The following is a 25,585-nucleotide window of genomic DNA, read 5'->3' as shown; positions in this document are numbered from 1 at the left end:
AACAACATGGACCAAGGTCCAATTCTACAGAACAGCCCTCACAGTGTGGTCTGGTCTGTACATTTTCCTTAACCTCTTCCCAGTTTTACTTCCTCACAATTCTCCTATACACATCCTTCCCTCTACAGCTGGCCAGGTTGCCTGTTTTTATCCTTACACGTATATTTTGCACTCCCGTCTTTGCACCTTTGCTCACCATGTTCATCTTGCCTGACACGGTCTTTGCTTCATTCTGTACGTATCCAAAGTCTATCTGTCTGTCAAGGTCTACAGCCTGTCTCTCTATCTTGATGTTCATTTTATCTCTTCACTCATTCTTCACTCCTGTCCAAATGACCTCCTCATCGCCTTGACAGTAGATGCCATGTATTCCTTCTTTGGTATCTTTACTTCTGTATTTCTCCCACCTGGGAGGTCATTTCCTTCTCTATCATTCGCCCACCTGTCCATCCATCCATTATTAAGCATTAGCTACCTGCCAGGTATAATGGCTAGCATGCAAGCTCCATGACAGCAAGAATTTTTGTCTGTTTTGTTCACCTCTGTAATATAGTATTGAAAATGTGCCTAAAACTGTTCATGTGACAGAGTATTAATACCCAGAATGTACAAGGAATTCAAACAACTCAACAGTAAAAACAAACAAACAAACAAACAAATAATGCCATTGAAATGTGGACAAATGACATGACATTTTTTGAAAGAAGACATACATGGTGGCTCATGCCTGTAATCCCAGCACTTTGGGAGGCCAAGACAGAAAGATCACTTGAGGCCAGGAGTTTGAGACCAGCCTGGGCAACATAGTGAGACATTGTGTCTACAAAAAATTTAAAAACAAAACTAGCTGGGTGTGTTGGCTCACACTTGTAATCCCAGCACTTTAGGAGGCCGAGGCAGGAGAAACGCTTGAACCCAGGAGTTCGAGACTGGCCACAAAAAGTAAAAAAAAATTACCTAGGCCCAGCGACTGGCACCTGTAATTCCAGCTACTTGGGAGGCTGAGGTGGGAGGATCACGAGTTCTGGAGGTTGAGGGTGCAGTGAGCCATAGTCCTGCCACTGCCCTCCAGCCTGGGTAATACAGCAAGACCTGTCTCAAAAAAAAAAAAAAAAGGAAAAGAAAAAAGGAAGACATACAAATAGCCAAAAGGTATATGAAAAAATGCTAAACATCACTAATTATCAGAGGAATGCAAATTAAAACCACGATAAGATATCATTTTACCCCAGTCAGAAGAGCCATTGTTATTATAAAAAGACAAAAAATGAAGATGTTGATGAGGATGCAGAGAAAAGGGAACTCTTACACACTGTTGACGGGCATGTAAATTAGTATAGCCTCTATGGAAAATAGTATGGCGATCTCCCAAAGAACTAAAAATAGAACTACCATTTGATTCAGCAATCCCACTACTGAGTATCTACCCAAAAGGAAAGAAATCAACATAAATCAAAAAGATACCTGTACTCGTGTCTATTACAGTACTTTTCATCACAGCAAATATATGTGTTTTGTCTTAAATATGTTTGGTGAAACAGTGATCACTTATGTAAGACCTATCTGCCAGTTGAGTGGAAGACAGATGGAAGGAGGGTTAGGAAGAAGGCAGAGAAGTCAGCTAGGATGTGCTGTAATAACCCACGCAAAACTGATGGGCTGAAGCTAAAGCACTGAGGTGAGACGGCACAGATTCCAGGGTACATCAGGGGGTTGAAAAGACACAATTTGTTGAGTAATCAGATGAAGGAGATAACAGAAAAAGGGTGTCTAGGATGGCTTATAGGTGCCTGACTTTGGAACATAAATTAAGGTATTAAGGAAAAAGATTTGGGAAAGAAAGTGAATTGGGGTAAATACATACAAAATGTAAGCTGCCTGCAGGGGCAGCCCAATAGATTTTCAGAGGAACTAGGCTCAGAAAAGTAATCTGGGTTGGAGGTACAGACAGTGTGGAGTGTAGTAAATGCAGGGAACTGAGATGAGGAGGAGATTAAGGACCACCAAACTAGAGTAGGCGGAGGAGGAAGGAACAGAAACAAGAGCTCAGCAGGGAACAGGCAGATGGCTTATTTCTTACTCAACCTCTGGTTCTCAGCTTCAAGACGCATTCACTGAGAAGCAATCCTTGGTCTCCTCAGTTTGAGGTAGATACTTCTCTTTGTGCTCCCACGTCACATTGGGCCTGTCCTTGTAGTATTTAGCACATTACACACATATGAGGTGCTTCGTGACTCAGAACCCCACAAGACACAGAAGTGTGCCTCAGTCACCACTGCACCTCCAGGGTCGAGCACCATGCCTGGCTGGCATGTGCACTAAAAAAAACACATTTGTTGAGTGAAATGTGCCTTTGACAACACCTAGTGTCCTTTTAATGCACGTGTGTTGCCATCTCCTTGACGTGATTCCAAGAGAATGAAGACCATGTTATTTACCTCTCTGCAACCTTAGGAACTAGCACCCTTTTCTACATAGACAACACTCCACAAAAGTGTTCTGATGACGATAGTATGAGGGAAAGGTTCAATAAACCACCACTCTACTTTCCACTGAGTAGTTTTTGCCTACCAACTTAATCATAATGGAAACACAGTTTTCACTCTGAGTTTGCTTATTCAGCATGTGTTTTTGCTTACTTCTCCCCATCCTTTGAAAATAACTTGATTTTTTTATGTTATTAGCTGGTAAGTATTATATTTTAAAGCAAATTTTAAAAAGACACTCAAATTCTGTAAACAACTCTGTATTTCTCTATAGTTTTAAACCTCTTCCCTAACAATGTACTTTTATTTACATGATTTTAGTGATCTTATTATTATATCCATAATAATGTTACGAGATGAACAGGTTAGAATTTTTCTTTTCTCTGAGACAGCATCTCACTCTGTTCCCCAGGCTGGAGTGCAGTGGTGCAATTATAGCTCACTGTAACCTCCAAATCCAGGGCTCAAGCAATCCTCCTGCCTCAGCCTCTAAGTAGCTGGGATGACAGGAGTGTGCCACCATGCATGGCTAATTTTAATTTTTTTGTTTTTTTTTGTAAAGACAGGGTCTCACTATGTTGCTCAGGTTGGTCTCAAACTGCTGGCCTCAAGCGATCTGCCCACCTTTGCCTCCCAAATTGTTGAAATTATAGGTGTGAACCATGCACCTGGCCTAGGCTAGCAATTATGATTCTTCTTTACACATGAGGAAGCAGTAATGTGGAAAGATTAATTAAATGACTTGTCATGCTTAGAGTCAGTTAAGTAACATTTTTCACTAGACCATGATCATCACATGAAGAATACCTGAAGACTGACATGTTATTTATTACATAAAAATTTGTAAAATTGCTAATTGGCTTTTTCCAGTCACCAAGTTAAAACTGGATAATACTGAATCTAACTTTATATTAAGAGGTTAAACTTCTCTGACATTTACCTTCATTGCATGACTGAGTTTGCAGACTCAACTTGTAAAATGGGTTTACTCGCTATATCAGTCCATTTTGTGTTGCTATAAAACAATACTTGAGACTGGGTAATTTATAAAAAAAGTTTACTTAGCTCACTGTTCTGTAGGCTGTGAAGTTCAAGGGCATGGCTCTGGCTTCTGGTGAGAGCTTTCATACAGCATCAAAATATAGCAAAGAAGGTCAACAGGGAAGCAGACATGTATAAATGGGAAAACCTGAGGGGGTCCTGCTTTATGACAACCCATTCTCTCAGAGACTAACCCATTCCCATGAGAACTAATCCAGTCTCCTGAGAGCGAGAATGAATTCACCACAACAACAGCACCAAGCCATTCATGAAGAATCTAATCCCATAACCCAAACAACTCCCATTATGCCCTACCTCCCGACACCAAAACATTAGGGATCAACTTTCAACACAAATTTTGGTGAGGACAAACAAACCACATCCAAACCAAAGGATTCACCCTTCAATGTGAGTCCCTAATATGTAACATATGAACTCTAAGGTGTGTTCTTTGCCAGAGAATAAAAGGAGGCTCTAAATCTAACTCCCTCATTACAATAAACATTATAGCCAGAACGATTTGCCAGAAATGTTCAAACAAGTCGGTTTGTCCACATGGCCCCCCCAGCCATGTGGAACTGTGAGGCAATTAAACATCTTTTCTTTATAAACGACCCAGTCTCAGGTAGTTCTTTATAGCAGTGTGAAAATGGACTAATACAGAAAATTCGTACCAGGAGTGGGGTACTCTTACAAAGATACCTGAAAATGTGGAAGCAACTTTAGAGCTGGGTAATGAGCAGAGGTTGGAAAAGTTTGAAGGGCTCAGAAAGACAAGAAGATGTGGGAATGTCTGGAACTTCCTGGAGACTTGTTGAATGGTTTTAACCAAAATGCTGATAGTGATACGGACAATGCTAAGGTGGTCTCAGATGGAGACAAGGAAATTATTGGGAATTGGAGTAAAGGTCACTCTTGCTATGCTTTAGTAAAGAGACATTATGCCCCTGCCCTAGAGATCTGTGGAACTTTGAACTTGAGAGAGATGATTTAGGATATCTGGCAGAAGAAATTTCTAAGCAGCAAAGCATTCAAGAGGTGACTTGGCTTTTTCTGAAGGTGTACCATCATATGCATTCACAAAGAGATGGTCTGAAGTTGGAATTTACGTTTAAAAGGGAGGCAGAACTTAAAAGTTTGGAAAGTCTACAGCCTTACCATGTGGTAGAAAAGAAAAACCCATTTTCTGGGGAGAAATTCAAGCTGCCTGCAGAAAATTTGCATAAGTAATGAAGAGCAGAATGTTAATTGCCAAGAGAATGGGAAAAATCTCTCCAGAGCATTCTAGAGATCTTTGCTGCAGCCCCTCCCATCACAGGCCCAGAGGCATAGGAGTGAAAAATGGCTTCGTGGGCTGAGCCCAGGGCCCTGCTGTTCTGTATAGCCTCAGGACATGGTGGGCACCCTGTGTCCCAGCCATCCCAGCTCCAGCTGTGGCTAAAAAGAGCCAAGGTACAGCTCAAGCCATGGCTTCAGAAGGTGCAAGCCCCAAGCCTTGGTTGCTTCCACATGGTGTTGGGCCTGCAGCTGCACAGAAGACAAGAGTTGGGCTTTGGGAGCCTCTGCCTAGATTTCAGAGTATGGAAATGCCTGGATGTCTAGGCAGAAGTCTGCTGCATGCAAGGGCTGAGCCCTCATGGAGAACCCCTGCTAGGGCAATGTGGGTTTGGAGCCCCCATACAGAGTCCCCACTGGAGCACTGCCTAGTGGAGCTGTGAGAAGACAGTTCCATCCTCCCCACCTCAGAATGGTAGATCCACTGACAGCTTGCACCATGTGCCTGGAAAAGCTATAGGCACTCAATGGCAGCCCCTGAAAGCAGCCATGAGGGCTGTACCCTGTAGAGCCACAGAAGCAGAACTGCCCAAGGCCTTGGGAGCCCAACCTTGCATCAGTGTGCACTGGATGTAAGACATGGAGTCAAAGGAGATTATTTTGGAGCTTTAAGATTTAATGATGGCCCTTTTGGGTTTCGGAAATGCATGGGGCCTGTAGCCCCTTTGTTTTGGCCAATTTCTCCCACTTGGAATGGGAGCATTTAGCCAATGCCTGTACTCTCATTGTATCTTGTAGGTAACTAACTTGCTTTTGATTTTATAGGCTCATAGGTGAAAGGGATCTCCCTTGTCTCAGATGGGACTTTGGACTTGGACTTTTGAGTTAATGCTGGAATAAGACTTTGAGAGACTGTTGAGAAGGCATGATTGTGTTTTGAAATGTGAGAAGGACATGAGATTTGGGAGGAGCCGGGGCGGAATGATACGGTTTGGCTCTGTGTGCCCACCAAATCCCATCTCAAATTGTAATTCTCACATGTCGAGGGAGGGACCTGCTGGGAGGTTGTTGGATCACAGGTGTGGTTCCCCTATGCTGTTCTCATGATAGGGAGTTCTCACAAGATCTGATGGTTTAAAAGTTAGTGGCAGTTCTCCCTTTGCTCTTTCTCTCTCCTGCTACCATGTAGGAAGGTGCTTGATTCTGCTTCACCTTCTACTATGCTTGTAAGTTTCCTGAGGCCTCCTCAGCCATGTGGAACTATGAGTCAATTAAACCTCTTTTCTTTATAAATGACCCAGTCTCAGGTAGTTCTTTATATCAGTGCAAAAATGAACTAATACACTGCCCAATTGATTGACTGTCCATTTCATGAAAGATTTTTCTGCAGCATGCAATGCTATTTGATAGCAATTTACCCACAGTAGAACTTCTTTCAAAATTGGAGTTAGTCTTCTCAAACTCTGACACTGCTTTATCTACCAAGTTAATATAAAATTTTAAATCCTTTGTTTTCATTTCAACAATGTTCACAGCATCTTCGTCAGAAATACATTGGGTCTCAAGAAACCACTTTCTTTACTCATCCATAAGAAGCAATTCTTCATGTGTTCAAGTTTTATCATGAGATTGCAGCAATCCAGTCACATCTTTAGGGTATACTTCTAATTCTCATTCTCTTGCCATTTCTTTCATATCTGCCTCCACTGAAGTATTAAACTCCTCAATGTCATACATTAGAGTTGTAAGCAACTTTTTTCAAACCCCTGTTAATGTTGACATTTTAACCTCCTCCCTGAATCATGAATGTTCTTCATGGCATGTAAAATGGTGAATCCTTTCCAGACAGTTTTCAATTTGCTTTGCCCAGATCCATCAGAGGAATCACGATCTATGGCAACATCCTTACAAAATGTATTTCTTGGCTGGGCGTGGTGGCTCACGCTTGTAATCCCAGCACTTTGGAAGGCCAAGGCGGGCGGATCACGAGGTCAGGAGATCGAGACCACAGTGAAACCCCGTCTCTACTTAAAAAATACAAAAAATTAGCCAGGCGTGGTGGCGAGTGCCTGTAGTCCCAGCTACTTGGAGAGGCTGAGGCAGGAGAATGGCGTGAACCCGGGAGGCGTAGCTTGCAGTGAGCCAAGACTGCGCCACTGCACTCCAGCCTGGGTGACAGAGCAAGACTCCGTCTCAAAAAAAAAATGTATTTTTTAAATAAAACTAAAAAGTCAATCATGGCTGTAATCCCAGCACTTTGGGAGGCTGGGGCAGGCAGATCACAAGGTCAGGAGTTCGAGACCAGCCTGACCAACATGGTGAAACCCCATCTCTACTAAAAATAGGCGTGGTGGCACGTGCCTGTAATCCCAGCTACTCAGGAGGCTGAGGCAGGAGAATCGCTTGAACCTGGGAGGTGGAGTTTGCAGTAAGCAGAGATCACACCACTGCACTCCAGCCTGAGTGTGACAGAGGGAGACTGTCTCAAAAAAAAAAAAAAAAGGTTGAAATGACACTTTGATCCGTGGGCTGCAGAATGGATGTTGTGTTGGCAGGCATGAAAACATTAGTTTCCTTGTGTATCTCCATCAGAGCTCTTGGGTGACCAGCTGCATTGTCAATAAGCAGTAGTATTTTGAAGGCAATCTTTTCCTCTGAGCAGCAGGTTTCAAAATATTCAGTAAACCATGTTGTAAACAGATGTACTGGTATCCAGGCTTTGTTTTTCCATTTATAGAGTACAGGCTGAGTAGATTTAGTGTAATTCTTAAGAGTCTTAGGATTTTTGGAATGGTAAATGAGCACTGGCTTCAACTCAAAGATAGCATCAGCCTCAGCCTCTAATGAGAGTTAGCTTATCCTTTGAAGTTTTGAAGTGAGGCATTAACTTCTCCCTTCTAGCTATCAAAGTCCTAGATGGCATCTTCTTCCAATAGAGGGTTGTTTTGTCTATATGAAAACTCTATTGTTTAGTGTGGCCACCTTCATCAATGAACTTATAGCTAGATCTTCTGGATAACTTGCTGCAGCTCCTCCATTAGCACTTGCTGCTTCACCTTGCACTTTTTGTTTTGAAGACAGCTTCTTTTCTTAAATCTCATGAACCAATCCCTGCCACCTTCAAACTTTTCTTCTGCAGTTTCCTCACCTCTCTCAGCCTTCATAAAACTGAAGAGAGTTAGGGATTTGCTTTGGATTAGGCTTTCGTGTGAGGCAATGCTGTGGCTGCTTACATCTAGCCAGATCGCTAAAACATTCTTCATATAAGCAGTAAGACTGTTTCACTTTCTTATCATTTGTGTATTCACTGAAGTAGCACTTTTAATTTCCTTGAATAACTTGTCCTTTACATTCACAACATGGCTGTTTGGTGCAAGAGGCCTAGCCTTCAGCCTATCTCAGCTTTTAACATGCCACCTTCCTCATTAAGCTTAATCATTTCTAGCTTTTGACTTAAAGTGAGAGACATGCAATTTTCCCTTTCACTTGCACACACAAAGCTATTGTAGGGTTATTAATTGGGCTAATTTCAATATTGTTGGTTCTTAGGGAATAGGGAGGTCCAAGGAGCAGGAGAGAGATGGGGAAACTGCCAGTTGGTGGAGCAGTCAAAACACACACAACCACTTATCAATTAAGTTTGCTGTCTTCTATGGGCATGGTTTATGGTGCCCCAAAACAATTACAACAGTAACATCAAACATCACTGATGACAGATCACCATGTCAGATATAATAATAAAAAAGCTTGAAATACTGCGTGAATTATCAAAGTGTGACACAGAGACACAAAGTGACCATGTGCTGCTGGAAAAATGGCACCAACAGACTTGTTTGCTGCAGGTTTGCCACAGGCCTTCAATTTGTAAAAAATATAGTATCTATGAAGCATAATAAAGCAAAGTGCAATAAAATGAGGAATGCCTGCATACCTGCAAACTATAATAATTTAGATACATTACACTTTACATTTATATGTTTTTCTCTTCTAAGCAAAATAAGCAATGCCAATTTGCATGAAATAGCTTTAGAAATAAGAAAATTCTGTGAGCATCATAATCATCTTTCCCTCTGTACGGGCTGGCATGTAGTTATCATCCAAACTGGCATTGTTGAAGGGAAAGAGGACGTTATCAATAATTCTGCTGGGGCAAACCAGGACTGTCCTGGGCAAACCCATTTGACCTTCAGCCCATTTTACAATCATGCTACCTGGGAGAACACTTTCCCTACGTGATCTCTTTGATCCTAATCATCTGATATACACATAACAACGACACTTTCTCTCCTTTCTTTCACTGACTCAATTTAATCTCTGGATCTAGCTAAATAGCTAGAGATACATCTTTGAGCTATAATGTCTGGCGAAGGGCTTCTTCCTCACTTGCTTCAAGGCCACATACTCTAAATGGTTCTCACTGGGATCTATTTGCCATTTTGTCTATGGCTTTCACAAAGGGATGTTTAGAAACCCGTTGTTTATTTTCCTCAACAGAACGCCATAATCCCAAATGTTGAAATCTTGAAAAATCAAAATCCTTAAAGTCTAAAATCCCAAAAGATCAAAATCCTGAAAATATAATTCTGGAAAAAATAATTTAAAAATTCTTTAAAAGATATTTCTGTACACTTTTAAAAGGGAATTTGAGAAACATGCAAAAACATGATAGAACACTTTATAAGCCACTTTACACAATAGACAATAATAAGATATACATTTGTGCAAGCATAAACACTCAGGTACACTAATGACAGTCACATAGGCATAACAGTTAGAAGCAGACAAACCTTATTCATAAAGAGGTCAAACAAAGGAAATGTATAAATGCATATCACTAAGGATCGTAATGGTGTGCAGCCAGTGGTATAAATGTGTTCCTTTGAAATGCCATGACAAACAACCTAAGCCTTTTCACAAGATTGCTCAAAAACCATGATGGGTCACCACCACCACATACACAGTCCCCAGAGCCAAGATCTTGAGAACTTCTATCTTTCACAAACACAGATGTATAAAAAGGACATCTTTTCATTTGTTGAGGAACTGTCAGTGTTTTTACATACATGCACAATGCTAATACACAAAGTCAAATTTGTGATAATGCACTTTCTGGAGTCAGATTTGCAAAAAACACATAAAATGAATTAGAACTCTAAAAGGCTTTACACAATCTACACCTCCAGAATTGGAAATGATGTGAAGATGAAATACATAGCATAGTGAATTGTAAAAACAATGCTGACAATTTAAAATAGTGAAAAAAACTGAAAATAGAGAAAGAAAAAAAACTAAAAAAGAAAATTAGACAAATGAAAGAGTATTACAGGGATGGATTATGAGCAATTGAACAGAGACAGTCCATTAGAGCAGGCTGACTTTCACAATCATTACCTATATTTTGATTTCTTGCATCACGATGAATAGCTGCTTTTTTTCTTTTAAGACATGGCTCTCCTTGGAGAATACATTCACATTCATTTTCAATGTGGTTCTGATCTTTTTGAAACTCTTCTATGATTTGATATAAACTGACATGAGCATTCCTTATTAAATTTTCGCAGCCAGGCGCAGTGGCTCATGCCTGTAATCCCAGCACTTTGGGAGGCCAAGCCAGGCGGATCACTTGAGGTCAGGAGTTCAAGACCAGCCTGGCCAACATGGTGAAACCCCGTCTCTACAAAAATACAGAAAAATTAGCCAGGTGTGGTGGCAGGTGCCCATAGTCCCAACTACTTGGGAGGCTGAGGGAGGAGAATCGCTTGAACCTGGGAGGTGGAGGTTGCAGTGAGCCAAGATCATGCCACTTACTCTAGCCTGGGCAAGAGAGTGAGACTCTGTCTCTAAATAAATAAATGAATTTTCCTGTCTTATGCCATGCTTCTGTGTTATTTTGGGTAAAAGGAAATCCATTCCACATGCACCCATATACAGAACATGAATTTGGTGGAAACAATACTGGTGATGGAAGAGCAGCACCATTTCATGTCATCTTATCCTAACACGCACATGATTATTTTCAAACCAGTCAGTAACTTTACTGGCTTCTTCAGGCAAATGCAGCTTTAATTTATTAAAAGCTCCTGGAATGTCGTAAGTTGGAGGGAATGCCAATGCAGGCAAATAATGTATTTTTAAAGTGAGGTTTTCGGATTTCAGTGTTGCCAAATTGTGTAGCCAACCCGCTCATCTGAATTTTCCACCAAATGCATTGGGCTGAATGGGAAAAATAAACTTTATTGATAACATCTTGAAATTCACTTTAGATGCCTTCATCGCACCTAACTCTATATCTGTGTTTGAGGATTCGATTACAATCCATTTTCTTTTGCAAAGTCCTCCAAATCTTCAAATAAGTATATATAAACTGCTTCACATTTTCCAGTCATTAATACATAAAGGAGGGAATAAATTCTAGAATTTGTGGATTCAACAGGGGCATAAATTCTATATAGCTGATAAAACAAAAAGTAGGGATAGTTCTGAAAGTGCCATCCATTAGCCAACGTGAAGCATGTGCTGATTTTTCTATATTAGACTTAGAGGTAAATATAAGAAGTCTGTCTTCTTTGACAGTCAAATCACTAATCAAGAATAGGTCACCATTTAATGTTTTTTTTGTGACACTAGAGAAACCTTAATATCAGCAAGTGTCTTTGGTTCAGAAGGTCCCTGGGCTTGTTGAATTCCTTTTATTCTCTGATGAAGGGCATTTTTTGAAGGCAAATATAGCATTATGTGTGAAGGGGTAGAAGTTGTACATGACAGCATAATTTGGCAGAGAAAGATTTCTTGTATTTTTTGCCAGTATTTTCACTTCTATGATCTTCAAAACACTCATTACACTTGTATTCTGAAAGTGGTTGTGGTCTACAAACTTTATAAGTATATGCTATCCATTTGAAAGTCTGGTTATTGCCAGCTGTTGCAATTAAGCAATTTTCTGCTTTCAAAGCACCGATAATAATTAGCTTTAAAATTTTTATCTTTCACCATTAGGTAGCCTCATACACTTAACTTACCATAGTCTTTTTTAGCGGGAACAATATCACAGATCTCTTCCACTGTGTTGTAAGAAATACGGTAAGAAGGAATAATATTTGGCTTCCCCAGTGGCAAATCTGTATTAGTCAGAGTTCTACAGAGATACAGAACCAATAGGATGTGTATATAGATAAATGAGAGGGGATTTGTTAAGGGGAATTGGCTCATGCAATTATGGTGGCTGAGAAGTCCCACAACAGGCCATCTGCAAGCTGGAGACCCTAGGATGTCAATGACCCTAGGAGCTTTTCAGCTCAGACTGAAAGCCTCAGGACCCAGGGGGCTCCTGGTGTATGTCCTGGAGTCCAAAGGCCAGCAAGCCTGGCGTTCTGATGTCTAAGGCAGCAGAAGATAAGTCTGTCCCAGCTCTTAGAGAGATACCAATTCACTTTCTTTATCTGTTCTCTTCCAGCCTCCAGCCAACTGGATGTTACCCACCAACTCTGAGGGCAAATCTTCCCTATCTACTCCACTCAGATTCACACACTATCCTCCTCTGGAAACACCCTCACAGACACACCCAAAATAATGCTTTCCCTGGTTTCTAGGTATTCTTCAATCTAGTCAAGCTGACACCTATAATTAAGTCCACAAGTTCACCCCTTGTCAACCTGGCATCCATATGCATCTCCTTAAACCATACTTAATTTTTAAATGAAGATAAAAATAAAGTGATAGTTCCACCTAACATGATTTTACTATCCTGTGATTGGAATTTTCGGGACTGTGGACATTAGGGATTCTAGACTTTAGGAATTTTCATCTTTTGGGACTTCAATATTTGGGACTGTGTCTTTTGGGATTATGATCCAAACCCCCTTTAAAAGGCGAGTGTTGCCAATTACAACAGCTAAGGCCCCAGTGCTCCCTCTTGAGTACTAACAGGTTGTGCTTCCACCACACAGGACAAAGTAAGATGGGCTGTTTAAAATGATGGGCCTTTATCTGATTATGCTTAAAGACTACTTGCTGGGCCTATTCCTACACTTCCCTGGTTCTAAAGGAGGGTATAATTTCACTGAGGAAAAATGACTGAACAGAAATTCCAAAGCATTACCAGTGGCGAGAGTAGTTTTAGCTCTTGAGATAGGTTACAGACTTTGCATTTTCCCCTCTAAAACAGATCTATCCAAATAAAAGTACTTTTGACAGTTTCTAAACCTCAAACACAGTATATACCTTTGTTTATATTTCAGAAAAAGGAAATAAAATATCAGTAGATGTGAGTTTTTTGTTCTTATATCTTTTTGTCTGGTTCTATTGCCCTTTTTAATATAATGATATTTTAAATTCATTGAGAAATGTCTAAAACCAGCTAATATTAAAGATCATTTTCGCATAGATTAATCTCACTGCAAATACACTTGCTTCCTTTATTGTTTTACTTAAATATGTGCGATCATTTGATTCACAAGTGTTATCACAATAAATTTTAAGCTCCATGAGGGCATTGCCTGGAAACGTGAAGAGAGAATCCAGTGATTTACATAGTCAGTATAAACCATTTGGCCCTTTTTATTCTTCTAGGCTTGTAATATATATTAGGTTAAAAAAAACGTTTTTTTAAATGCCGGTTTAGAGGTCTCCTGGAAGTAAAATGTTTAATTATTAACCATTAGTGATATTAAAATATTTATATGCCTTTTAGTTCTACTTAATTGAAATTGGTGGAGAGTGATGGAGGCAGTACTTTACTTGGCATACAACAGCATTATCAGTTTATCTGAAAAAGTAAGATTTCAGACATATCCTTCTTCTGAGACCCTGGATGGATTTGTCTGAAGATCATTTCTGTTAATGTAATGTTTTTATCTTCAGCCACTACAAGTGAAAGAAAGTCTATGTTTCAAAGTGGAATTAAAAAAAAAGAATTTATCACATAAGTTACTACCATAAAAAAAAAAACCCTGCCACTCTTACATCCATCTTAAGTGCTCTGCAACACATTTTAGTTAGAGGTGGAAAGTATTGCATTTCCATATCAATTTGTTTCTTTGTGGGTATTGTATTTTCACTTCACAGCTCAAAGCAAAATAGTGGGAAATGATTCAGATGAACAAGCAAATGAATGTTTTATAATGTGGAAGACACTTGTATTCGTGATTTTACCTGATCTGTCCACGAACCAGTGGTCTGTTCTTTGTCCTATTCATGTTTGAGTCAAATGGCACCTCAAAAAACTGTAAAAAGAATGAAAAAAGACAGAAAATATTAACTATAAAACAATTCTTTTCTTCTGCTTTAGTACTGAACATTTTTTCTGTAGTAAACTTCATTTTAATTTTGATAGTATAAATCAATACCCTGGCACTTCTTGAAGAAAAATTCCAAAAACAAACAAAAAACCAAAACAACAACAATTTGCACTAGGTGTCAGGAATATCTACTTTTATCCACTTTGAAAATCACTTGTTAAACATACAAGTAGTATGTCCCTTGGCATATGCAGATGATTGGCTCTAGGACCCCCCATGTGCAGATAACCAAATCCACACATACCCAACTCCCCCAATAGGCCCTCCAGAACCTGCCTATGAGAAAAGGTGGCCCCTCTTTAAGTTCAAATTTCACATCCTGCAGTCTGTGTTTGGTTGAAATAAATCCATGTATAAGTGGACCCACACAGTTCAAACCCATGTCATTCAAGGGTCAACTGTATAGTTTCAAGTTTGAAGGATTAGTGTTGTAAATAATTTCAGAATCTTTCACATAACCCAAAGCCTGTGAATCAATCAAGAATCAACTGACCCTGGGGAATGGGCTACTGATGTCAAGAACCAGGGCTGACGTAATTAAGATCTCAGATGAAATTGAGGTTATACTGCGATGAAGGTAACCATCCTATTCTGCCCAGGATAGTTCCAATTTACATCTTGGTGCCAGCCTCATTAACAGCAACCTCTTTCACTCTGAAAGCATCCTAGCTTGGACAATAGATTGGTATGGTCGTCCTAACAATGAAGTACAGTTTTAACTGTTTACCTATTAAAAGACAAGGCCTAAGGTATTATCAAAACTAATTTTCCAAAGCCTTGACAAACTGTACAAGTATGTTCTTACATTTGTTATTAATGTCTCTTACTTGTCTCCTTTTTTGGTAAAACAGAGTACTCAAAAAATGTGCTGATCAGGTTATTATTTAAGAACATCTTTGACTAAATGGGCTAGAACCAAATCAACAGATGAAACAATAATTCAATGGAAAGCTGAAGTCAGTATTTCCCCAGCTATGTTCCCTTACAGTCCCTGGAGTTGCTCCCAGGAAGAATGACTCTATGGTCAAATCATATTAGTACAATAAAATCTCTGAGAAATCCCAAAGTGAAGAAACCTAATTAACCTTACTTTAGGCAGTGTTTCCCAAATTTATTTGACCATGAAACCTTTTTTCAAGAGAAACATAAATAACAGATTTCAGAAATTCCTGGTCTGACTAGATTTGAGTGACAGGGATCGTTTCTTACTTATGTCTGTATGAATCATAGCTCCTTGTAGAGTGTGTTGTACTCAATATGTGTTCTATAAATGTTAGAAAAAAATAAACACTAGTGCTAAAAAGACGAATAAGTGATTCTATTTTATTGTATTTTACAAGTCATCTAGTATGATTTACTAAGAAGTGTATGTTAAAAATAAAAGAAAATTTATTCTGAACTATTTGAGAAATGTAGAATTTATCCCGGTAAGTTTGGGACATCTGGTAAGCTGTGTTCCCTTTAATTTTGTAAAAAACTTTGACATATGTTTCCTTTCCCCATATCCTATACTACAGACTATCTACTTTTAATTTTTTTTTACGTCTTAATATTCCTAAACACAATGACATTTTCCAATACGATTATTTATTTATTTTTCTCATTCCTTTCAGGTTACTATAGTCACTTCACTCACAACACTGTAAGTAGTTACCCACAGTGAGGATTCCCTGTCATTCATAGTAAGTATCTACTAACCCTAGTCTCTCATACTTGGGTCATAATGACCATCCAGTTATAGCTCATTTAACCAATGGTCAGGTACCTGTGATTCTCAGACCTTTAAAATAAAACCACATACCAATAATGATAACCACCACTATCCCCACAGCATTAAGACAGCATATATCATCTGTAATTATAAGAATAAAAGATATTCTTCTCTTGATGGCTAACCTTTATGAAGGATGGGCTACACATGTTAAGCATTTTACATGCATTGCAAAAGGAACTGTATACCAAGCCTGAGTTTTCAGAGCTTCCTGGGCACTGCTACAGCCCAATAGTGTGGCTGTAGTCAGAATAAGAAACTAAATGTCAGGAGTCTGTATTGCCTCACCTGCTCTACCTGAGGCCATGGCTGCATGAGAAGACCCCAGATTAGGAAATGGCAGTGTTCACTCTACAGGTAGCTTTTTTGAATTGGTTTCTGTCGGAAGCAACTGTGGCAGCTGCAGTTTTTATCGACTGCAGCATATTCCACAACCAATCCCATAGAGATGAACGCGCAGGTTGTTTTTCATCATTCTAAACGACAAACATCCCTAAACATGTATCTGCATATGTGTGCAATTATTCTTACAGGATAAATGCCTAGAATGTTCCCTTCCTTTTGAAAATAGTCCTGCCTTGACTTGAATACACTACTTAAAAGGGGTTCTCCTAATTCTACATTCTCTCAGTACTCCTCTTTAGGCTCATTATTCAGTCCATACAATTTCCTTAGTGTCTACTACACACCATACAATGGGGATACAAAAGTCAGTTGGATTCAGAACCTGCTTTCAAGAAGTTCTTACTCTATGCAGTATGCAGGTGTCAACAAACTATAGCTCATGGGCCAAATCCAGCCTGCACCTGTTTTTAAGGCCCATAAGCCACTGTCTTATTATATCTCCTTAATAATTGGGAAAGTAAGTTAAAACAAGAGTATTTGTGGCATGTGAAAATTATATGAAAGTAAAATTTCAGTGTCCATAAACAAAGTTTTATTGAAATTCAGCTGCACTCATTTGCCTTGGTATTGCTATGGCTGCTTTCACACAACAGCAGAGCCGAGTAGTTGCAACAGCATAGCCCACAAAGCATAGAATGTTTACTGTCTGACTCTGCAGAAAATGTTTGCCAACCTCTAATCCACGAGAAAGACTGAGATAAGAGAACCTGGTTAATTATAATCACATGTGCAGTAGGACAGAGTTGTGCAAAGGATTATGGGAGTCCAGAGAATGGGCTCTGAACCCAGCTAGGGAGACAGAAATGGGCAAGGACGATTTTCCTCAAATACTCTTTAAGGGAAGCTTAAAGGCTGAGGCAGGGCTAGATGGTTAAGGGTATAGGGTAGGAGGGACAAGCACTCCGGACACAGAGGAAGCACAAACGAATGCGTAGGAGGCAGAACTTTGATGAAATGCTGGAGTACCTAGTAGAAGTTCAACACAGCAGACTGATTAAGAGCCTAGTCTTGTCGCTAGAGAAATTAGGGTTAAATTTCAGATTTAGGCCGAGCACAGTGGCTCACGCCTGTAATCCCAGCACTTTGGGAGGCCGAGGGGGGCGGATCACAAGGTCAGGATATCGAGATATACCTGGATACATGGTGAAACCCCGTCTCTACTAAAAATACAAAATATTAGCCGGCCGCGGTGGCGGGCGCCTATAGTCCCAGCTACTTGGGAGGCTGAGGCAGGAGAATGGCGTGAACCCTCCCAAGAGGCAGAGCTTTCAGTGAGCTGAGATCACGCCACTGCAGTCCAGCCTGGACGACAGAGCGAGACTCCGTCTCAAAAAAAAGAAAAAAAAAAATCAGATTTACCATTTAATAGTGGCTATGCAACCTGGGTAAACCTAATTTCTTCATCTGCAAACCAAAAATAATAATATATAACTTGTCAGGTGATGTAAGGAGTAAGATAATGTACATAAGGCATGATGCCTGGCACACAGAATGTGCTTACTAAAGATTAGTTTATTTGCTATTACCATGAGTGTTGCTGGATGGCTGGTGATGAAGCTCCAGAGGTAGACAAGGGTCACAGAGAGCCTCACGTGCCACGCTAATGTGCCATGACTCTACTGTGTATGAGGTGTATTTTGGATTGATCCCTATGACCGCAACTTGGAGGATGATTTTGACAGAAAACATTGTAAAGAAGCCCAGGTGAGAGATGATGAGGGCCTGAACAAGGGCTGTGAGTGGAGATGAAGAGGAAGCAACATCTCTCTTTCCTCCCAACACAATGAGCCTTACGCAAAGTGCAGACCCTAGCCTTCTGTGTTCACTTTCCTATATATTTTTTTTTTTTCTGAGATGGAGTCTCACTCTATCGCCCAGGCTGGAGTGCAGTGGCGCGATCTCGGCTCACTGCAAGCTCCGCCTCCCGGGTTCACGCTATTCTCCTGCCTCAGCGTCCGGAGTAGCTGGGACTGCAGACTCCCGCCACCACGCCGGGCTAAGTTTTTGTATTTTTAGTAGAGACAGGGTTTTACCGTGTTAGCCAGGATGGTCTCGATCTCCTGATCTCATGATCCGCCAGCCTTGGCCTCCCAAAGTGCTAGGATTACAGGCGTGAGCCACCGCGCCTGGCCTCACTCTCCTATCTTTCAATAAAACCACTACGTGTGCAGCCCTGTCTTTCTCCTGGGCTCCAATTTTGTAATGTCACTTGATTGCTGTTTTTTTTTTTTTTTGGTTTAGATGTTTTAACATCACAAACTCAATGTGTCTCAAATTGAATTCAACACATTTCCATGAAAATCAAAGTACCTCTCCAGATTTTTTTTGATAAACATACAACTTCTCTATAACCCATGTCAAAATCTTTAGAATAGGCTCTGATTTCTTCTGCGCATTGGCGAACTATATCCATCACCATATCCTGATTATTTGGACTTCATAATATTTCTCAAATCTATCCTTCCTGGTTCACTCTACTATTGCCACTACTATAGAAACATCATCAAATTACTTGCTCAAAGACATTTAATGGACTTCTCACACTGCTCATTCCCAACGGACCCTGAAAAGTCCAAACTCTTTGAAAGTTATTCAAAGGATATCACTAATCTAGCCCTAACGTTACTTTCAAGCTTCTCAATTACTTTATTTTTATCCCCTGGTCACACTTGCCACTATCTCAGGAACAGAGCAAACTGCCCATAGGAGTTGGAGACTCAGCCAGTTTCTGACCCTAAGGTTGGAGAAAATAATGTCGGAAGCCTTAGTTTCCTCAGAGGCAAATGGGAATAATTTCTCTAAGTATTGAAGTTACTACGAGGATCTCAAAAGACAGTGGAAGTGATGGACTGTAGCAAATCACGCACTTCTGCTCATTTCTCACCTATGTCTGCATCCATTGAATAGACTGATGTTCCTTGAATCTTCACTTAACAAACCCAACCCATCCTTTTAAAACTAAGTTCAAATTAAACTACCTAAACTGAATCCTAAACTTCTGACTTAAATGTTATCCCTCTCTCCTTTCAATCCCCATGGCACTTGTCTGAACCACTTAGAGGTGTGTGGTTGCAATTTATGTGAATTCAAAATAATGCAAATAAAACAAACACTCATCAAGAATTACATAATTTAAAAAATAGCAGGTCAAGTGAATAAATCTTTTATAATTTTACAACATAGCAATGTCACCGGTAAATAAAAATACAGATTATCCATTGTTACAGTCAATCTCTTTTTTAAATTATACTTTAAGTTTTAGGGTACATGTGCATAACATGCAGGTTTGTTACACATGTATACATGTGCCATGTTGGTGTGCTGCACTCATTAACTCGTCATTTAACATTAGCTATATCTTCTAATGCTATCTCTCCCCCCTCCCCCACCCCACAACAGGCCCTGGTGTGTGATGTTCCCCTTCCTGTGTCCACGTGTTCTCATTGTTCAATTCCCACCTATGAGTGAGAACATGTGGTGTTTGGTTTTTTGTCTTTGTGATAGTTTGCTGAGAATGATGGTTTCCAGCTTCATCCATGTCCCTACAAAGGACATGAACTCATCATTTTTTATGGCTGCATAGTATTCCATGGTGTATATGTGCCACATTTTCTTAATCCAGTCTACCACTGTTGGACATTTGGCTTGGTTCCAAGTCTTTGCTATTGTGAATAGTGCTGCAATAAACATATGTGTGCATGTGTCTTTATAGCAGCATGTTTTATAATCCTTTGGGTATATACCCAGTAATGGGAGGGCTGGTATAACTGACATGCAAGAACCTACACATATTTAAACTATTTAATTTGGTAAGTTTCAACTTATGTATTTACCCATGAAACGCCCACCAATCAAGATACTGAACATACTCAAATCACCCCAAAATGTTTTGTCAAGTTTCCCTGTAGTCCGCCTCTTCCACCCAACGCACAAGCTTCTTGCCCTCAGGCAGCCACTGAATTGTTTTGTGTCCCTATAGATTACTTGCATTTTCTAGAGTTTTATGTAAGTAAAATGGACTTTTTGTCTGATTTTTTTGCACCCCAAATAATAACTTTTGATATTCATCATCTTGCAGAGGGTTTCAATAGTTCATTCCTTTTTATTGCTGAGTAATATTCAATTATATGGTAGTATCGCAGTTTGTGTATCTTTTTACTTGTTGATGGATATTTGGTTTTTGAATGGATATCTGGTTAATGGATATTTGAATATTTCTAATACCTTTTAACTATTACAAAAAAGCAGCTATGAACATCTATGTGCAAGCCTTTGTATGGACATATGCTTTTCACTCTCGAAGCTAAACACACATATATCATATAGTTGAGGTGTTTAAACTACTTAGGAAACTGTCAAACTATTTCACGAAGTGGTTGTGTCACTTTTTCATTCCCACAGCAGTATATGAAAGTTCCACTTCCAGGTTTTGGTCGTGTTATGTGGTAAGAACAAAGTGTTTGCCAAGGACAAAGAGAGTGGTTATAAATACCAGCAATCACCCTGTGATCAGTTGCAGAAATGAGGACTAGAACAGTTATAAATGCTTTTTTCTTATTTTGATAGAACTGTATTTGTATATATGAATCAACCTTTTTACTCCTCTCTCCTATCCTCCTACCATTTAATGTAAAATATGTTAACAGTATTTAGACTCATATCTCAGTATTTAAGTTATGCAATATAAAGGAGCTTGAAGAGAAATGAATGGCACCTAAAGATGAATAGAGACTTGTATTCTCTTTTAGGGAGTAAATTAGTGATTTTTGGGTTGCAACAGGGAAAGTTTTACTGTGTTTGGCATAAAACACGATTCTGCTATCACCTTATTTGGAAGTTTAGAATGGCTGAAAGATGTATCTGACTGCCAAGCTGACAAGGGTGAACCATGATGGCTCTGTGTTGTGTCAATTTAGTTAATCCAGAACTACATTGCCCAGAATCCCCTTTCTGTACAGTTTTAGGTTAGGGCTAGCCAAAAGAAGCTTACATGAGATGTGGAAGTTGGAAATGAAGCAGTAGCCATGCTTACACTTGGAAAATTGGCATAAGGTCAGGTACTACAGTGGAGCACACACAATTGTGAATCTGTTGGCTCACACTGTTGGCCTGGTGCAGTGCTGGGCCTGTAGCTTCTGTAGCTCCTGCCAGATATCCTTGGGTTGCAGCTGATCCCCGAGCTTTTCCAGCTTCTCATCATCCTGGGCCAAGTATGTGCACTGCTCCTTGGTGAAACATACAAGCTCTTCTGTAGGTCATGTGTATCATCAAAGTCCGATGATTAGAAGAGGCAAGGGCAAGAGACAGCCACGTGGTCTAGTTTATTCTAATGAGTTTTAGGTTGTCCTCACAGATTCCAGGTTGTTCTTGCTCTCTTCTACTTCCCTTACAGACAGCTCTGCTTTTGTCAGGCCCAGAATTAGATACTGGGGCAACAGCCTCACAGATTGCTTAACTCAAAGGAATGCGTAAGGTCTAACCCCTACACCAGCCTGATATGGTTTGGCTCTGTGTCCCCACCCAAATCTCATCTTGAATTGTACTCCCATAATTTCCACGTGTTGTGGGAGGGACCTGGTGGGAGAGAATTGAATCATAGTAGCGGTTTCCCCCATACTGTTCTTGTGGTAGTGAATACGCCTCACAAGATCTGATGGTTTGATAAGGGGAAACCTGTTTCACTTGGTTCTCATTCTCTCTCTTACCTGCTGCAATGTAAGATGTGCCTTTCACCTTCCACCATCATTGTGAGGCCTCCCCAGCCATGTGGAACTGTAGGTCCAATTAAACCTCTTTCTTTCGTAAATTGCGCAATCTCGGGTATGTCTTTATCAGCAGCATGAAAACAGACTAATACACAGCCCTTATATCCTGCATAGTGGTTCTGACATTCTGATCAAACTTTGACTGATACGAACTTCTCTTACTTTCAACAGAGCCGCTGCTTAAAGGTATTTAGTTTTTCAATATATTCATGTTATCTAACAATCTAAATGGCTGACTTCCTGAGATATGTGAATTCATAATTCTTAATGTTAAGGGGAAATGGTATAGTAACATGCAAATAGGCACTCAATAAATAATGTATTTAATAAACCATCAGCACAAATAAACATACCTGCAGACTGCACTAAATTATTTTAAAATGATGTATAATTTATATAATGTGTTGAAAAATTATTTGCCTGTTAGAGTCTATATTCTTTACTGAGTTAGTTGAAGTTACATGTAATTAAAAGGTTCTGCCTGAAACATTCATATTCCTTCCCTTCCCCAATATTCAAACACATTCTGTAAGTATTTGGAATAATCTTTCCTCATGACTTGATATATGTACTTTAATTGAATTTCATGGGACAAAAGAGGATTCCAATTACAAATCAAGTGATTTAAATGCTTGTAAGGTGTTATCTAATTTAACAAATAAACTTGTGGTTAAGTAACTACCTTGGCAATTCTCAAGTGTGTGTGTGTGTGTGTGTGTGTGTGTGTTTAGTTCAGGAATTCTAATGTATCATTTCATCTGGATGAAAAAAGATACTATATTTCTATGTTTCTACCACATCATCCATGGAAGAGTAGAAATTGATAGCCACTGGACTCCAGGATGCCATAACTTGGCAGCAGCATCTGACTCCCATGAATGCTTAAATTTTGCAGGACAAGCAACATCTGGGCAAAAATACCATGCTAACCAAGACTCATGGTTCATTTCAGTGAGGGCCCAGCAATTCTTCCTAGTACCAAGGGATCAGAACTCATGATGCTACTTGATTCTGTTCTTCATGCATTTATTATAATGCTTTCAGTTAGGCTTACTGTATTGGTTTAGGTATTTAAACCACATTTCCTAAACATAAAGCACTGTATATTTCAATGAGCAATTTAAACACTTCAACAGTTATTTCAGAACCTATATACAACTGGCTTTAGTCTACTCATTTTTTTTCCTGTGCTTTATAATAATTAGTTTTTCATAATGTTATCATTTTCAGTTGGTTCCAACTACTTCTGAAGCAGTGAAGTAAAAACTCTGGCAACTTGTGCTGAAAACAAAAGACAAATGCAGTAATATCAACCCTTAAAATATACTGTTTGGCCCCCTTTTTCATATACCCACACTACTTCAGAGAACACTGAAAGTAATATGCTGTAGTAAACAGAATTTGGGCAGCTGTCCAGGTCAAACTAATTCTGTCAGGGACCAGTCTTGTACCGCACCTGCCTTCTTCTAGTTGAAGGCTCCTGTTCATGGTCTCAAATGCTAAAAAATCCAGTACCTTACACTGCTCCTGGACACAGTGATTACTGAGTTTGTTATCTGATTCAAACTGGGCCAACTGAAACGTCTTTCCCTGGAACTATACAAACCAAAGCCCCAGAAAACATGCCGTCCTTTCTCTTAGTTGTCTGTCGCCACAGAATGGGATACAAGGGAAGTGAGGGAAAGACTGGACATTGATTCCGATGGTCAGGTTACCTCCAAGGCCTCTGCCCTTTCCAGTTGAAATCAAACCTACAACTTTGACTCCTTTAACCTCCAACATCCTAATACACAAAGACTGTAAACATTTCAAACATTAATATTGCACAGAAAGGAATAACACCTTTTCTTCAGAAAACAACTTATTTTCTGTCTAGGTTAAATTTTCAAAAGAGGTTTTCCTCTCAGTCTTTCTTCATAAAATTCCACCAATCTTTTAGAACTCCTTTCATTGTAAACTTTTTTTTCCTTTTTTTTTTTTTTTTTTTGAGACACGGTTTTACTCTGTTGCCCAGGCTAAAGTACAGTGGCACAATCACCACTGGCTGCAACCTCTGCATCCCGGGCTCAAGGGATCCTCCCACCTCAGCCTCCCAAGTAGCTGGGGCCACAGGTGCATGCCACAACACTCTGCTAATTTTTTGTATTTTTCGTAGAGATGGGGTTTCACCATATTGTCCAGGCTGGTCTCAAACTCTTGGCCTCAAATGATCCACTCACCTCAGCCTCTTAGAGTGCTGGGATTACAGGCATGAGTCACTATGCCCGGCCCTAAACTTTTCCTTTTTTTCTTCAGGTTCACTTCCTCACCATCTCCCTTCCCAATCAGTCATTATCTTCCCTCACATTTATTGCTCTCTGGCAATCCTGTGATCTGTTATACTACTCAGGCTCTTGGGATTGCAAGTGATAGAAACACAACTCAAACTAGCTCAAAAGAAAATGGGGCTTTATTATTGCTTGTAACAGGGTTGTACCTGCTTTCAGGAAGGACAAGATTCAGGATTTCAAAATGATGCCATCATGACACCGGCTCCTTCCATCTCTTAAATTGGCTTGGTTTATTCCTGCATGCAGGCTTTTTCCATGACAAAATGGAATGACCAAATGACATGGCAAAATGACAATGGCAGTCCCTGCCTTCCACACTCCTAGCCACCCTAAAAACTAGTTTATTTCCACTTAGCTCCAAGAGAAAAGTCCAGAACCATCACGGCCATGAACCATCATGGCCAAGGAATGAGGTGCCTATCCTGTGAGCATGGGGAGGGTGAGAGACACAAAGACACAGAATTGCTACTAAAACACATATACTATTTTCTCCATAGCAAAGGAAAATTTTATTACAAAAAAGTGAGAAGATGCTCGGTAGACAGATGCAGTTAAATTATTTATAATACACTGTAAAGCTAACAACCTCAAATCATTTCATTTCACATACATCATACCTACAAAATAACTTGCCTATAGTAGAAAGGGTATTCCTAGTTTAAGTATCTGAAGGGCATTAATTGATATAAACATAGTAAGTATTTATACTAACCTTTGTCTCATAATCGGTTTGGGAATCAATTAACAGTTCTATTTAACAGAGTAGTAAATGGATGTTTTTTTTCTCCTCATAGTCACATGACAAAAATCTACAGCATGATTATACCAATGGATAAATATCTATTAGACATCTATTATAATGTTTGTGCTTTCTTATTATACATATTTTTGTCAGTGAATATTAATTTTAATATATTATATATTGTTATATGTTATATACTAACAATACATTTTATATTATAAAATATAACGTTATATTTTAATACAGTATATATAATTACCTAGTAATATATTAAAATATATTAATTCTAATTATATATTATCCAAATAGTTAATGCTCAGATACAAAATGCACTTATTAATCTTTCTAACAGACAATACATACTTAGGTGATACTATTGAACTCTGTGAGCCAAAATGACATAGATAACAAAAATGGATAGAAGTATCACAGCCCAACTGATGTACTTCCTAGTCATACTTTGATTAATTATAT

The 25,585-nt window shown here is 39.5% G+C and overlaps 1 protein-coding gene across 2 annotated transcripts in view; it reads right to left on the bottom strand.

Annotated features, from left to right (window-relative positions):
* The window catches only part of LOC116458532 (protoheme IX farnesyltransferase, mitochondrial), a 142,225-nt gene that overhangs the window by 38,565 nt on the left and 78,075 nt on the right, over nucleotides 1-25,585 (bottom strand). For both annotated transcript variants that reach the window (XM_032138270.2, XM_058431513.1), the window contains exon 5: nucleotides 13,953-14,023. In XM_032138270.2, the coding sequence (XP_031994161.1) occupies nucleotides 13,953-14,023 (71 nt within the window). The remainder of the gene's footprint in view (nucleotides 1-13,952; nucleotides 14,024-25,585) is intronic.

The sequence above is a fragment of the Hylobates moloch genome, unplaced genomic scaffold (assembly GCF_009828535.3).
Source record: "Hylobates moloch isolate HMO894 unplaced genomic scaffold, HMol_V3 SCAFFOLD_19, whole genome shotgun sequence".
Lineage (NCBI taxonomy): Eukaryota > Metazoa > Chordata > Mammalia > Primates > Hylobatidae > Hylobates > Hylobates moloch.
Note: the sequence above shows the minus strand (reverse complement) of the source record. Positions and strands in the feature narration are given on the sequence as shown.